The 14615-nt window shown below is 43.9% G+C and overlaps 1 protein-coding gene across 1 annotated transcript in view; it reads right to left on the reverse strand.

Moving 5' to 3' along the window:
• C1H3orf20 (chromosome 1 C3orf20 homolog) overlaps positions 1-10059 on the reverse strand; it is a 50575-nt gene extending 40516 nt beyond the window's left edge. The window contains exons 1-3 of the mRNA XM_056846884.1: positions 9705-10059; positions 7471-7581; positions 3994-4113 (exon numbers count right to left, since the gene is read on the reverse strand). Coding sequence (XP_056702862.1) covers positions 3994-4113; positions 7471-7581; positions 9705-10059 — 586 coding nt within the window. The remainder of the gene's footprint in view (positions 1-3993; positions 4114-7470; positions 7582-9704) is intronic.
• Between the last annotated feature and the right edge of the window lie 4556 nt (positions 10060-14615).

A 14615-nucleotide genomic window follows, 5' to 3' on the forward strand; every position in this document is an offset into this window, starting at 1 on the left:
GCCATGTCGAGCTGGGCGGTCAAGTGCCATAAAAGGATTTTCAGCTGCTCCTGAACCAATAAATACCCATGGAAAATATTAGGCAAGCCATTTCCAAGTTTTAAAAAATCCTAAATCAAGATTAGATATATTTTCTTCTGAATTTTATAAACAATGTATGGTACACTATAATTCTACATCTTTTAAAAAAATTGCTTAATAATGCAATGGATAAGGGGCTATATCCCGGTCACATTCAATCAATTCAGACTACCCATGTGCCAAAACTGGGCAATGACCCCCCCCCATGCGCCTGGAACCCCACTGGCTAGGGTTGCCAACCTCCAGGTAATAGCTGGAGCTCTCCTGATGTTACAATGGATCTCCAGTCGATAGAGATCAGTTTCCCTGGAGAAAATGGCCGCTTTGGCAATTAGTCTCTATGGCATTGAAGCCCCTCTCCGAACCCCACCTTCCTCAGGCTCCACCCCAAAAACCTCCTGCCGGTGGCGAAGAGGGACCTGGCAACACTACCACTGGCCCCATTGTGCTTTGGACTGTCCACAGCAATCTTGGCAGGCGGAAGAAGTTCCATCATACAAAATTGTATTTTAAAAAGATCAGACAGAGTCCATCCCAGACAGGAAGCTGTGACATATGATGAGAAGACTCTTCAGTGTAGCCCAGTAGAGCCTCAGGGCAGTGGGTTAGATCCTTCTTCATCCTGTGGGTCTCTTCAGTCATCGCAGAGACTGTCCTCCACACATCCTCTGGCACTAGGCATGTCCCCTCATGCAAGACCACTGTTTCCAAGTGGCTAGCGTGAAAGGAACGTGTTCCACAGTGCAAGACAGTCTCCAAGACAGCCAAAGAGAAATGCTTGGGGAACAAAGGCATAGGATCCAAGCTATGGGATGGGCCCCAATTACTCTCTTATCCCCAGATGTTCTCAAGACACCAGGCAACTATATCTGTTCTCTACAGCTACTGTTGGTTCCACTGCCTTGGATTTATAGTTGTGTCCCTTGTTTGGGGTATCAAGAGGCCACCGTCCTTCTGCATGCTATTTTGATTGATCCCTTGTCCAAGGCTATTTCAAACAGCTCCCTAATAAAAGGCTTGTCTATTAACAAGCATGAGCATGTTATTGGTAGCACTCATATTAACTATTCTGAGCAGCTCAGCAACGTGGACAGTTATGGTAAAGTAGTCAGAATTAACTATGACCAATCAAAATTGTTCTGTCTTAACATATCACAAGCAGAGCATGGATAAGAACATAAGAAAAGCCCTGCTGGATCAGACCAAGGTCCATCAAGTCCAGCAGCCTGTTCACACAGTGGACAACCAGGTGCCTCTAGGAAGACCCCAAACAAGACGACTGCAGCAGCACGATCCTGCCTGTGTTCCACAGCACCTAAGATAACAGGCATGCTCCTCTGATATTTAAATATTTAAAGCAAGTATCAGGGCTGCCTGTCTGCAAACAACATTTCAAAATAATTAGATATCAGTATCCCTATAAAAAGATTCCCATCTCCAGAAGCTCACTATAAATGCAGTGGTAAAGTATACAGCTTTACAGAGACCCAAAGCTATAAAATCTACTGTAGATGGCCAAAACTGCAACAGTAAAGATTTACTTCATTTGTACCCTGCCTTTCTTCCCAGTGGGAATGCAAAGTGGTTCACATCATATACTATTTTATCCTCACAACAGCCCTGTGGAGTAGGTTAGGCCGAGCGCATATGACTGGCCCACCCGGCAAGCTTTCATGGCAGAGTGGAGATTTGAAACTGGGTCTCTGAGATCCTAATCTGACACTAACCACTACAACAGTTGTCAGTCTTCCCTCAAATGAGCTTCTTCTTTCAAATTCTTAACAATCACATGCATGAATCTGCCTCATACTGAATCAGACCATCAGTCAATCAAGGTCAGTATTTTCTACTCAGTCTGGCAGCAGCTCTCCAGGGTCTTAGGTGGGGGCCTTTCACATCACCTACTGCCTAGTCCTTTTAACTGGATACGCTGGAGATTGAACCTGGGACCTTCTGCATACGGAGCAAAGGCTCTTCCACTGAGCCACAGCCCCTCCCCAATCAGGAGAGCACCCAATTTATTTAAAGAATGGCATTGCATGGCTGAAAAATGCATAGACCGGGGGGGGGGGGAGAATCTATTTGTGCTCCTGGGAGGAAGGGCAGGATAATTTGATTAAACAGTAACTATAGATAGACGTCAAACATTGGTTCTATTCTTAGAGGCCTGGGATATGATCTAGAAAGCAAACCACTCCTTTGTGTAGTGTTTTCCCCAATTGGGAATAATACTTTGAAGCTATTGCTCTGATGGCATCTCACTCCACTAAAACTCCATCACATTTACAAGACCTCCCCGCTTAGCAAGGGACATAAAGTTCTTTCAAGTGTGATGGGGATGAGATGCAGGGCAGCAACCAGATTTTGAACACAGGTCTTCTGTGAAATAGAACCACAAAGTAAAATTTAACTCTTGACCCTCAAATAGCCCTTCTGAGTAGCTTTATAGATGAGCACAAAGCCTTGATTCATAAACCCTCGTCACATTTTTATGCCTTGTTGTTTGCTTGATTGTAGCCCGATATTGGAAATCCATGACCCAGTTCACCATTGAAATCTGGAATGATCTTTTCTGGAATTTTATTCCATAGCTAAAGAATCAATCACAGCCTATTACACAGTTTGGCACTCCCTCATTCCTTATATTCACTCACAACCAAGCCTGATTCATCCTCTGCCCTTTGTAAAGACATTCCACAGAAAACCCTTCGTAAAGACATTCCACCAAAGTAGTTCATGGGCACCGTTTAAGGCAGGGGTGTCAAACTCAATTATTACGAGGGCTGTATATGACATAAATGTCACCTGGTCAGGCCATGCCTCACCAGCCCAGATCGAGGTAGGGGGGTGGCTGCCGTGGCTGGCTTGTGGGCTGGGTAAGAGCTCTCAAGGGGCTGGATCCAGTCCATGGGCCTTACATTCGACACCCCTGGATTAAGGGTAGGGTTGCCAGGTCCCTCTTTGCCACTGGCGGGAGGTTTTTGGGGCGGAACCTGTGGAGGGGAGGGTTTGGGGAGGGGAGGGACTTCAATGCCATAGAGTCCAATGGGCAAAGGGGCCATTTTTTCTAGGTGAACTGATCTCTATCGGCTAGAGATCAGTTGTAATAGCAGGAGATCTCCAGCTAATACCTGGAGGTTGGCAACCCTAATTAAGGGCTGGATCCAGACTCAATTTTCCAACAGAACAGACCTTTCCTGCAGCCTCCCCCAATGGCATGAAGGGGATCTTCAGTGGGAAGGGGGAATTTGGTGTGGATTCAAAGCTGGGTCTTCCAGACCCAGGCCGACACTCTAACCACTGCACAACACTGGTTTCATTGTGACTCTGTGAACAGGGAACTACCTTTTAAAAAGGTATTACATTCTAGTGCCTAGTAATTTTAAGCACTTTATAAGAAAAAAAACAATTAAGATGATTATTATGAGGTATAAAAAAGCACAACAATGATCCTTAAAATGAAAACAGCATAAGTTATGAGGAGTGCAATATGGATAATATTAAAAATGTGTTTTTAAAGGTATTTTTGTTTAGTTTAACAAATATACAGAAATAGAGAATAAATAGATCACATTTTAGAATGTTAAATTGGAATAAAAGACATATTCCTACCCAGTATATATATTTTGTCTTCTGTACAATTGAACAATAGATGTAATATTTTTGATGCACTATTGTAATCCCTTATTTTCCCCCTATCCCTTTTCTTTTATGTTCACTTTTTTATTCTTTTGAAAATAAAAAAGATATGGCTTTTTTGCAATTTGGCCTTGCACATGTGCACTTTTTGACCTTGGCGGTAATATTCCCCCCTCCTTTCACCCAGCCCTGACATGATGCTGCAGCTATAAACAGCTTCATAGGGAGTCTTCTCTGTTCCCGTAATTTCCTAGGCATTGTATTTACACTTACTCTGCTTGCTATCTTTCAGCGCCAGCGAGAAACACAGACAGGAATAGGACACTTGCTGGATCAGCTGAGTGGTCGAGTTAATGGGAATCGCCGACATCACCGGTGGCACAGCACGCCCACCTGCAAGCAAGCAGAAATTGGGGGTTAACAAATATTATTTTACAACTCAAATTATTTTTTCACGTTAGAGGTGTGGTGACCAGAAAGAGAACTGCCTTAGAAATGACGGAAGTAAAGTATCAGGGAAAGGTCAACTAATTGGACAAACATGGGATGCACATTCTTTCATCTACAGTTCTTTTCTTTTCCTTTCATTTTCCTAGTGACTGTTGAGTTGTACTGTTTAGAGGCTGCCTGCTTGTTGCCTGAATAAACAGAACTCCTGTTAGAATACCCATCTCTGTGAGTTCCTGTGTTTTGGGAAGGAACCCTTACAGCCCATTCCTGAAGGCGGGGGTAGATGCGTGGCAACCGGGAGCTTCCTGGCTGCCCCAAGGAAAATAAAACACTTTAAATTGTTTTTTTTTTAAGAAAAAGCCCCCATAGAAAGCAATGGGGGTACACCACCAAAAAAGGTGGCATAGCAACACCACTAATAAAATAAATAAATAAATAAATTTTATTTGCGGCTAATATGCCAGATAAAACAGGTAAAACAGAAACTGACTATACAGAGTAGATGTTTACAACCAGAGCCAACAAAATTAGGAATCACCCAATTTTACATTCCCACAGATTAAGGAAGTACATTAAAGTGACGTAGCTTCATTGCTACTGCACAATATTTTGCAACCTGGGTGGTGATTGGTGAGCTGTCTCCCAGCAGAAACCTTTGGTTCCATTCACCCTCATCACCAGAGCCCATTTCCCTAATCAAAGGTCAACCACTGCTCGAGGGGGCGTTCCCGGGGAGAAAGGGGTTAGGACTAACGTCAACTCCGCCCCTTGGAACGCCCCCCACCCCCACACTGGCACGGGCTCCCACTTCCAGGATTTCACTGCCGGCACAGAAGCACCAGTGGCAGAGTCCCACGCAGTGGCATGGCTTACCAGAGAAGCGTGAATGCCCCCTATGCCACCGTAAGTGCAATATGATACTGAAACAGAGCAAGTAAAAGATTGCATGATAAGATGGATGCAAAATTTTGGAGGAAACATGCATGAGTCCATGGGAAAATCTATGGTCTAAAGAAATTAAGTTTACAGAATGTCAAATATTAAGAGAGACTTGGCATAAAATGTTCTTCAGATGGAATATCACACCCAAAGATATAGCAAAAGCTAACAAAGACTATAATGCGAAGAGTTGGAAATATCAGAACACAGATGCAACAGTTTATCATGTGGACGCGTACAAAAGCAAGAAAGTATTGAATAATGATACATGATGACATGCAAAAGATATTAAAACTTAAGTTTGTGATTGATCCGAAAAGTATGTTACTCAATAGCTTTCCCAAGTAATATTCCCCCCAAAATATAGCAAATTATTCAAGTATATGGTGACAGCATGTACTTAGTGTCAGTCTCAGGCGTTTGCCTCTAGCATCCCTCAAGCATACTCATCCAGGCAGGTAGATCTGAAGCAGTAAAACTTTATTAGGAACTAAAAAGCAAATTAAAAGAACTAACTGCACGCAGGCAGGCAAGGTTAGCAATGGAGAGTCAGTACAGGCTACCTGCTTAAAAACATTAGGACAAGGGAATAAGATAAACATTGCTAGGCAACAGCAAGATAGGCATTTCCCATGAAGGAAGACACAACACCCACAGCCGTGATAACAGGCACTAGCGACGTATACACAGGAGCCTCCAAGCCCTGGAAGCCAAGGACTTGACTTGTGGCCAGAACTTGGCCTGAACTCATGTCAAGAGCCCGTCTAGATCTTACGTTCAGTGAAGAACCTGACACTTAGGAAAGTACTCGGCCAATTTCAGAATTTCAGGGAAAATTAAGAATAAAATTAAATCAAAACAGAAGAAGAAAGATTTAAGTAATATACGTTTTACGACAAATATGTTATTAGATATGAAGATATAGTGAGAAAATAGAGTAATGTAACTCAAATAGAAATGAACGACTAAAATGTAAATTTGAGAAGTAAGCTCCACATAAATTGTATGGGTTTATGTTTATATGTTTTTATGTTTATATGCTTTGTTACTTCTAAAAAATTAAAATTGACTCAAGCGTTGAGTCAAGCCATTTTCACCTTTCTTTAAATGTTTTGTCTTCAGCTTTGTAATGGCTGCCCAGAGGCACAATGGAAGGGCGATATCTGGCTTCTTCCTTCTGGCCTCAGTGACCAAGTTGGTCACTGGCAGGAAGAGGAGGGGACCTAGGCATTATGAAATAGCAGAGGGGACCTTTGGCGTTTTAACAAGTGTTCTATTGGAAACTAATATTTTCAGTGCCAAATTAATAAAAGTCTTTAATGCCTTGTTAGAGGAGCAGTACATTTGATCTCTTCCAACCCCCTCCCCAAACTCTGAAAGTTGAGTACAGTGGTTCAAAGAGTGTGAAGTTGTATTTCATAGTTTGTTGAGTTCTCAAGAAAATGGCTTGAAGGCGGTTTCCCTTCCCATAGCTTGGGTCCACTGGTAAGTTCTCTGTACGGGGTGCATTGCAGAAATGTTCCAAAGAGTCAACCAACATTTTTGTGGCCAGAAGAGGGAGCCAAGAGCCTACTATACTATATGTTCAAGTCGTTTTCTAGGGATGGGACGTATGCAGGGCTAGTCACTGATGCATGGGCCAGACAAATTGCTAGTATTCAGACTCAGATACAGACGCAGAGCAGGGCCTTCAAGTGGGTCTAGACAGATTCACAGAAGATAGGCCCATAAGTGGCCACTAGTCAAGACGACTGAAGGGAACGTCCATATCCAGAGACAGTGGACCTCTGAATACCAGTGCTAAGAGGCAACACTGGGGGAAGGCCTCAATGCCCTGTTTGTTGGCCCTTCAGGGCAACCAGTTGGCCACTCTGTGAAACAGGATGGCCAACTAGTCGGACCAGTCATCTGATCCAGCAGGGCTCTTTCTATATTCATGAAACCACATTACTACTTTCCTGAAATACATACAGTTTTAACTTTTCAGGGAACCTTCTGACACAGAACTTATTGATCCTGGTAAACAGCAAGGGGTTTCAATAGCTCCTTGTTTCCTAGCTGCAGTTCAAAAATAATTAATGACATGATTCCTGCTCACAACGTTTATGGATCTGCACTTCATGGACAAGGGGATGGTGAGGTGGGGGAGGGAGATATTAGAGGTTGGCAAATTGATAGTCTATAGCAAACTAGGCAATAACCACACCACATTCACTCACTTCCTCAACATGCAAACATTCTGCAGGAGCGAAAGCATTTCCAGTTGCAAGACTCGGTATAGTCTGGAGAATGGACCTCAGTATAAAAAGAGGAGGATGCTATTATCAAGGATTTGGACACACAATGGAGAGATTTCCCTACCCTTCTTCCTGCCATCTTTGGTCAACAAGTCAGCAGCTTCTTCCTGATTTTTAGGGTTCAGCTGCTGACCCCCTTCGAGAAGCCGCCTCACAATATCTTCCGCACTAGAGCCTGGAAAGAAACATGGGTTAGAAACAAAATATTTCAGGACTATTTAAGATGCAAAGTTTAGCTTTTTAAAGTCCTTACAATTCTTTTGCTCCAGCATCCCTTCACCCAGGGAGGGATGTTGGAAGTAAACTTTCCGTATTGTTAAGCTTTGCTTAGCGACATGATTTTTCCTGTTCCTTTCCTTAGATCTGTAAACCAGGAGGCACGATAGTCATTTCCCCTTGTTTTGTGCTGTAGCATAACAACCTGTAGCAATAAAGTTTTCCTGTTTAGGAGAGCAGACTGTGTTTCAAATTCTTCCCCACGTGCCTTGGCCACTCGCTCACCCATATACACATGCACAGAGGAAGGACTGAAGTAAGTGGGAAACTCAGCCCTTTGGTACTTGCTCAGAGGCAGCCTTTACTAGCGTTCCCCAAGTCACTGGTAACGTGAGAGACTGGATGTAACTTGTGGTGGTAGCACCAAAGAAGGAACACGCTTACATGAACCCAGTCATGCTACACACATGTAACTGGTCCTGGTGGTTCAGAAACAGCAGAGGGGCAAAGTGGAGTGTTTGAAGTGGGGAGGGGGAACAGTGGAAAATGCTGGGGCCCCCTTGAGAAAATGTAAGCGCCCTTAAGGCTTCTGAATGTGTGGTTGGATTCAAGCTGCTCAGAATACTTGCTCAGAATTTGTATGCCGCTTTCAAGCATTCAGAATGCATCACACGCCTTATCTTCTTGCAGCCCTTACAACTGCCCTGTAAAGTAGACTACTTGTGCAGATGGAGGCCACAGCTGGGCTTTTTCTAAAACTACCTAGTTAGTTGATGATAGAGGCAAGATTGAACACATGAAGTTGCCTTATACTGAACCAGACCCTTGGTCCATCAAAGTCAGTATTGTCTGCTCAGACCAGCAGTGTCTCTCCAGGGTCTCAGGCAGAGGTCTTTCACATCACCTACTTGCCTAGTCTCTTTAACTGGAGATGCCTGGGATTAAACCTGGGTCCATCTGCATGCCAAGCACATGCTCTACCACTGAGCCACAGCCCCTCCCCAGTTTAAAATGTGACTTCCCTGTGTTAGATCTGGACTGAAAGTTCTGTGCATGCAAGATCTTCTGTGCACTGAAGCATGACTTCATTTGCCCCCTTCTACTACAGCCTGAAATTCTGCTCCAAGAGGAGGGCTGCTATTGGAGGGGGAAATTGGTAAAAATCACCCCCCCCTTGTACACGTGTACCTTTCCCATGTGATCCAACCCGCTGAGTCCTCCTCTGCTGCTTAGCCCCTATGCTACAGAAATTCAGGAAGCCACCTTGCTTTGTTTTTTTTAAATTGAAAATTGGGCTAGAAATATTGCTAAATAAATAATGAAAAAGGGCCTAATGTCACTGAGGAATTGAGTCAGTGTAATGACACTGCAAAACAAATTACTGGACAAATTAATAAACCCATGTCCAAGCATGGGATTTTAAACCATTCTTTCTCCATCACCATGTCAACACATTGATCAGAAAAACAGGCCAAAAGCAACTGAAGGCTATCAAAAGCCACTCGCTGTATTCAGGTGGGCCATCTTTACTCACAACCATTAAAGGGGTTTTCCAGTATACTCCAAATTGCTGTGCCGTATGTAGATGACGTGAGAGAAGTACATGGAAAGGCAAAATCTACCCTTTGTCACAGGGTCATCAGCTCCTTCACCTTGGTGGAGTCATCTTAGATGAACAGTTCATGTTTAGTGAGCATGACAACGTCATAACAACATATAGTCCACAAAGCCAATTTGGAGTGAGGTAAATTCCTTCACTGTTGCCTTGCTCTTATTATAAATAAGTGTCAGGGGGTCATATGGGGAGAACAGAGCAGCATCAGGCACTTTATGGAGATGTGGTGTGGTGGTTCTATGCCCTCACTGCTTTGGACTAAGAAGCCCAAATTACTGGTGCATCCATATCCCACAGGGTGATTCTTTTGCTCTGTTTGGACCCCCCCCCCCCAATGGAACAGCTGTTCTTCACTAGAAGTGCCCATTTTATTTCAGCCCACCACAGATTTTAGAACAGTCTCTCCTGAGTTTACTTCCTGAACATTTGTAATTTGCAGGTAAACACCCTTATTTAAGATATCTTACCAGCTACTGCATCAATCATTATCTTCATTTTCATCTTTAGGAGTTCAGACAGCAGATGTACAGACCGTTGCTGGAATCTGAGAAGCATCTGTTGTTGATCTTCAGTTGATGGGCACACATAGGTTGGCTTTATCCCCGATATTGTGACGCCAGGCCTTTGAACTCTTGAAGTAGTAGTGGAGGGCGGGGAAATGTCTTCATACTGAGAGATTCTGACAATGGGACAATATATACCACTGAAAGATTTCCTTGGCAATGACACCCCGAGTTCTTCCCATGTAAATTCAAAGACGTTCTTGACCCCTCGTGGTACATGGAAGCCCATTTTGCGCCACACAACAAGCATGTGTGCCATCTCGGCCAAAATGCCTGGTGCCTTGGTTTTCATGTGTTCATACTCAGGATTTTTTTTGTGTGTAGACATATCTCCAGGTGGCTCAGTCAATGGGCTGTAGTTGATACCAGAAGATCTGAATGAGGCAAATGTGGAAGAGATGTTTCCATGCTGCTAAGTTTAGGAGGAATGCATCATTTTACAAATGAACACTACCATCTAGCAACACTTATATAGAACTATACAGCAATATATCAGTGGGCTTATAATCAATACCAGGCAAACAATATAAGCAGAAAACGAGAGCAAAGAGACTGCCAAATAAGAAGGGTTATGGCAGAAGCACCTGGTAGAAGAAATGTATTCAAGAAAAGGATGACTAAAACACGAGCCCCACGGCGCAGAGTGATAAGCTGCAGTATTGCGGTCAAAGCTCTGCTCACTACATGAGTTCTATCCTGACGGAAGTCGGTTTCAGATAGTCGGCTCAAGGTTGACTCAGCCTTCCGTCCTTCCAAGGTCAGTAAAATGAGTACCCAGCTGGTTGGGAGTTAAGTGTAGATGACTGTGGAAGGCAATTGCAAACTACCCCATAAACATAGTAAACGCTGTGATGTAACGTCACCCATGGGTCAGGAATGACCCAGTACTTGCACAGTGGACTCCCTTTACCTTTAAGACAGGTTAGGCTTTGCTGAAGAACTAAAGCCTAAGCAGGATTCCAGAGTAAGAGAAAGACATGATTGACAGAGAAGAACTACATAAATGTTTAGGACACTTAATACTTTTTGGCTCTATTCATCTTGGACCAAACTAACACGACCATAACATACAAAATCCCTCAGATCTTTTCATATGAATGTAAAGCCTTTCCAAAAGGTGTCTTTTTCCTGGGCAAATGACACTGCCATCAATAATCTGTCCAATTCGATTCTCAAGGCTGTGGATTCAACCTCTGAGGGAGGTGTGGATACCGCTTCCTTCTCTCCAGCTAACATCTCAAACAATTTCAAACTTGAAGTAAGTTTGGCATTCAGATGAGATTGATAAAGACCAAACCCAAACATAATAGTACATAAAAGCGAAGGGCATCCTTCCTAGGGTTGCCAAATGCCAGGTGGTGGCTGGAGATCTCCCACTATTACAACTGATCTCCAGGAAATACCTGGAAATTTTGGAGATGGAGCCTGAGGAGAGTGAGGTTTGTGGAGGGGAGGGCCTTCAGTGAAGTATAATGCCATACAGTCCACCTTCCAAAGTGGCCATTTTCTCCAGGCAAACTAACCTATGTCGCCTGGTGATCAGTTGTAACCCCAGGAGATCTCCAGGCACCACCTGGAGGCTAGCAACCTTATATCCAGGAGATAAGAGCTCAGTTCACCTGGAGAAAATGGCTGCTTTGGAAGGGGGACTCTATGGCATTATACCCCATTTAAGTCCCTCCCCTCCCTAAACCCCACCTTCCTCAGGCTCCACCTCCAAAATCTCCAGGTATTTCCCAACCCAGAGCTGGCAGCCCTAACCCTTCCTTTCTGTTGTCTAGCAAAGCCTGGAGGGGAGAAGTGCTTCTGAAAGAAGATAAATAGGACTCTTCAGGTACTGGTAGCAACCGTTATAACCAACAGCTGCTAAAAGCAGCCAGGGGATTCTGAATTTGTATACATCTAAGGTGAACTGGCCTTTGGGTTTAGTCTCCTCTTAAAATCCCCAAACCAACCATAGTTTTTCTGACTTCAGAGACGTATGCAAAAACTTTTCCGGGTTAAAAAAAAAGGGGTCTAGACCACCATTCCAGCTGCTCGATACAGTTTACATGGGAGGAAACAAAAGATTATCATTACAAAAAAATCTGTGTGACAATCATATTGTGTGTGTGTTAAGTGCCGTCAAGTCGCAGCCGACTTCTGGCGACCCCTTTTTGGGAGTTTCATGGCAAGAGACTAACAGAGGTGGTTTGCCAGTGCCTTCCTCTGCACAGCAACCCTGGTATTCCTTGGTGGTCTCCCATCCAAATGCTAACCAGGGCTGACCCTGCTTAGCCTTCTGAGATCTGACGAGATCAGGCTAGCCTGGGCCATCCAGGTCAGGGCGACAATTATATTACAAATACATTATAGCACACCAGCAGAAGCCATATCACCAGCATAGACTGACACTCTGTTACTGTTATCAATAATGTAAATAGGAAGATTCTGAAAGAAAGTTGGCCTTCCTCACCTCCTCCAGAAGACAACTCCAGGGAGTGTGAGCAGCCCCAGCAAAGTTGTTGGTATGTCTCGTCCTTGCTGATGTCAGCTTTGGAGTTCGAGTCAGTGGTTTTGAAGACTGTAATATGAGATGCCAATAATAAAGCATGAAAGAAATATCGACTATACACAAAGAAAATAACTCAACTACGTATCTTCTTTTGTTTCCTTCTTGAAATTTAATGAATAAAGGTTTCTGAATTGCAGGGCCGGTTCTAGTTGTCTGCCTCTGAACCAGGCCTTGAGTTTTACTCTCCCTTACGATTGTGATAATCTTGAAAGCACATTTTATATCAGATTTATTACAGCAGAGCAGGAGAGAGAAAATAGCAAAACACTGTAGGCTCGAGGAGCAAGACGCTAATTGAATTGCAGTGCCTAATTGAAAAGATCCAGAGAATTAAAACATGGGATTACAGAGACATTAAAACTTTCCGGCATCGGCCTCCCATGCTTGTTTTTATTGCTCCTATACTCGCCAGTTCAGAAGTCCGAAAATAGTCCCAGGCATTTTGGGGGAGGGCAACAGATAAATTACTTCTGATTTAATTACAAAAAGCAAGTGAAGCACTTTCTTAATTACAAAGTAAACTTTCAGCTGGAACAAATAAACTGTCAGTTTTAAGTTTTATGTAAGTTCAAGTTTCTATGGCTGGCTGGAGGCGAGCATCCTGTGCCAAGAGAGATGGCTAATTAATTTCAGTTTCCTCATCCAAGCCGCCAGCTCCGAGATTTGTTTTTGCATTCATTTAGGTCTTGGTGCCTTCAAGCCATTTTTGCTATGCAAAATAGAAACATCATGGCATAAGAGGCCTTCAATACGGTCTAGTCCAATCGCTGAAACTGTGGATGGATTCACAACAGTCGCCTTAGAAACTGTTATCCTTGTAACAAAAACATATAACAAGCTGCCACACACAGTGCCAGTTTTAGATATTTCCATACCTGGCACCTCTCCCATTATGAAACTGGAAATTGTTGTGGGTTTTTTTTTTTTTTTAAATAACTCATGCATAGAGCTGGCAACAGCAGATGGGAAAGGAGAACTTTCTCTGGAATATTGCAATTTGATTCACTGACATTGGCAGTCCTGATAATTACCCAGTGATTCTTAACCATCTTTTATAAATTATTCCAGGTTTCTTTCTCTCTCTGTCTCTTGGCTAAGCTTCTGCCCACTGCAACCTTAATATGCATGATAAAGATTCTACTGTTATTATGCCCCTCCAAATGGTAAACCAGTAGGGTTGCCAACCTCCAGGTACTAGCTGGAGTTCTCCTGCTATTACAACTGATCTCCAGCCGATAGATGACAAACATAAAGATGACAAACATGAAGTTATCTCAACATACACCCAGTACACTGACCTTTGATAAGATCTTGCTTGAGTTTCTTTGTATAGAACATTGAAGAAGCCAAACAGGTCCCTTTGTTTGAATCACAGAATCATAGAGATGGAAGGGACCTCCAGGGTCATCTAGTCCAAAGGTAAAGGTCCTCTGTGCAAGCACAGGGTCATTCCTGACCCATGGGGTGACGTTTACTAGGCAGACTTTTTTTATGGGGTGGTTTGCCAGTGCCTTCCCCAGTCATCTTCCCTTTACCCCCAGCAAGCTGGGTACTAATTTTACCGACCTCGAAAGGATGGAAGGCTGAGTCAACCTTGAGCCGGCTACCTGAAACCAACTTCCGTTGGGATCAAACTCAGGTCGTGAGCGGAGCTTGGACTGCAGTACTGCAAAATGCAGGAAATTCACAACTACCTCCCAACCCACTGCAAATGCAGGAAATTCACAACTACCTCCCCCCCACCCAACACCCCCAGTGACCCCTAATTAGGGTTGCTAACCTCCAGGTACTACCTGGAGATCTCCTGCTATTTCAAATGATCTCCAGCCAACAGAGATCAGTTCACCTGGAGAAAATGGCCGCCTCAGCAATTGGACTCTATGGTATTTAAGTCCCTCCCTCCCCAAATCCTGCCCTCCTCAGGCTCTGCCCCAAAAAATCTCCAAGGATTTCCCAACCCAGAGCTGGCAACCCTACCTCTGTTCCATGGCCAGAAGATGGCAAAAAACCCTCCAGGATCCCTGGCCAAACTGGCCTGGAGGAAAATTGCTTCTTTACCCCAAAATGGCAGCCTGCATTTCCCCTGTGCATGTAAGAAAGGGCCACAAGATCCAAGCACTGGAGCAACCCTTCCTGCCCTCCCTCTCACGATCTGCCTAAGTTCACAGAATCAGCATTGCCGTCAAGTGGCCATCTAGCCTGTTTGTACAAGAGACTTCCAGGGATGGGGGCTCTGGTTGGCATAAGGATTTCAAGTCTAC

Source organism: Euleptes europaea, chromosome 1 (assembly GCF_029931775.1).
Source record: "Euleptes europaea isolate rEulEur1 chromosome 1, rEulEur1.hap1, whole genome shotgun sequence".
NCBI lineage: Eukaryota > Metazoa > Chordata > Lepidosauria > Squamata > Sphaerodactylidae > Euleptes > Euleptes europaea.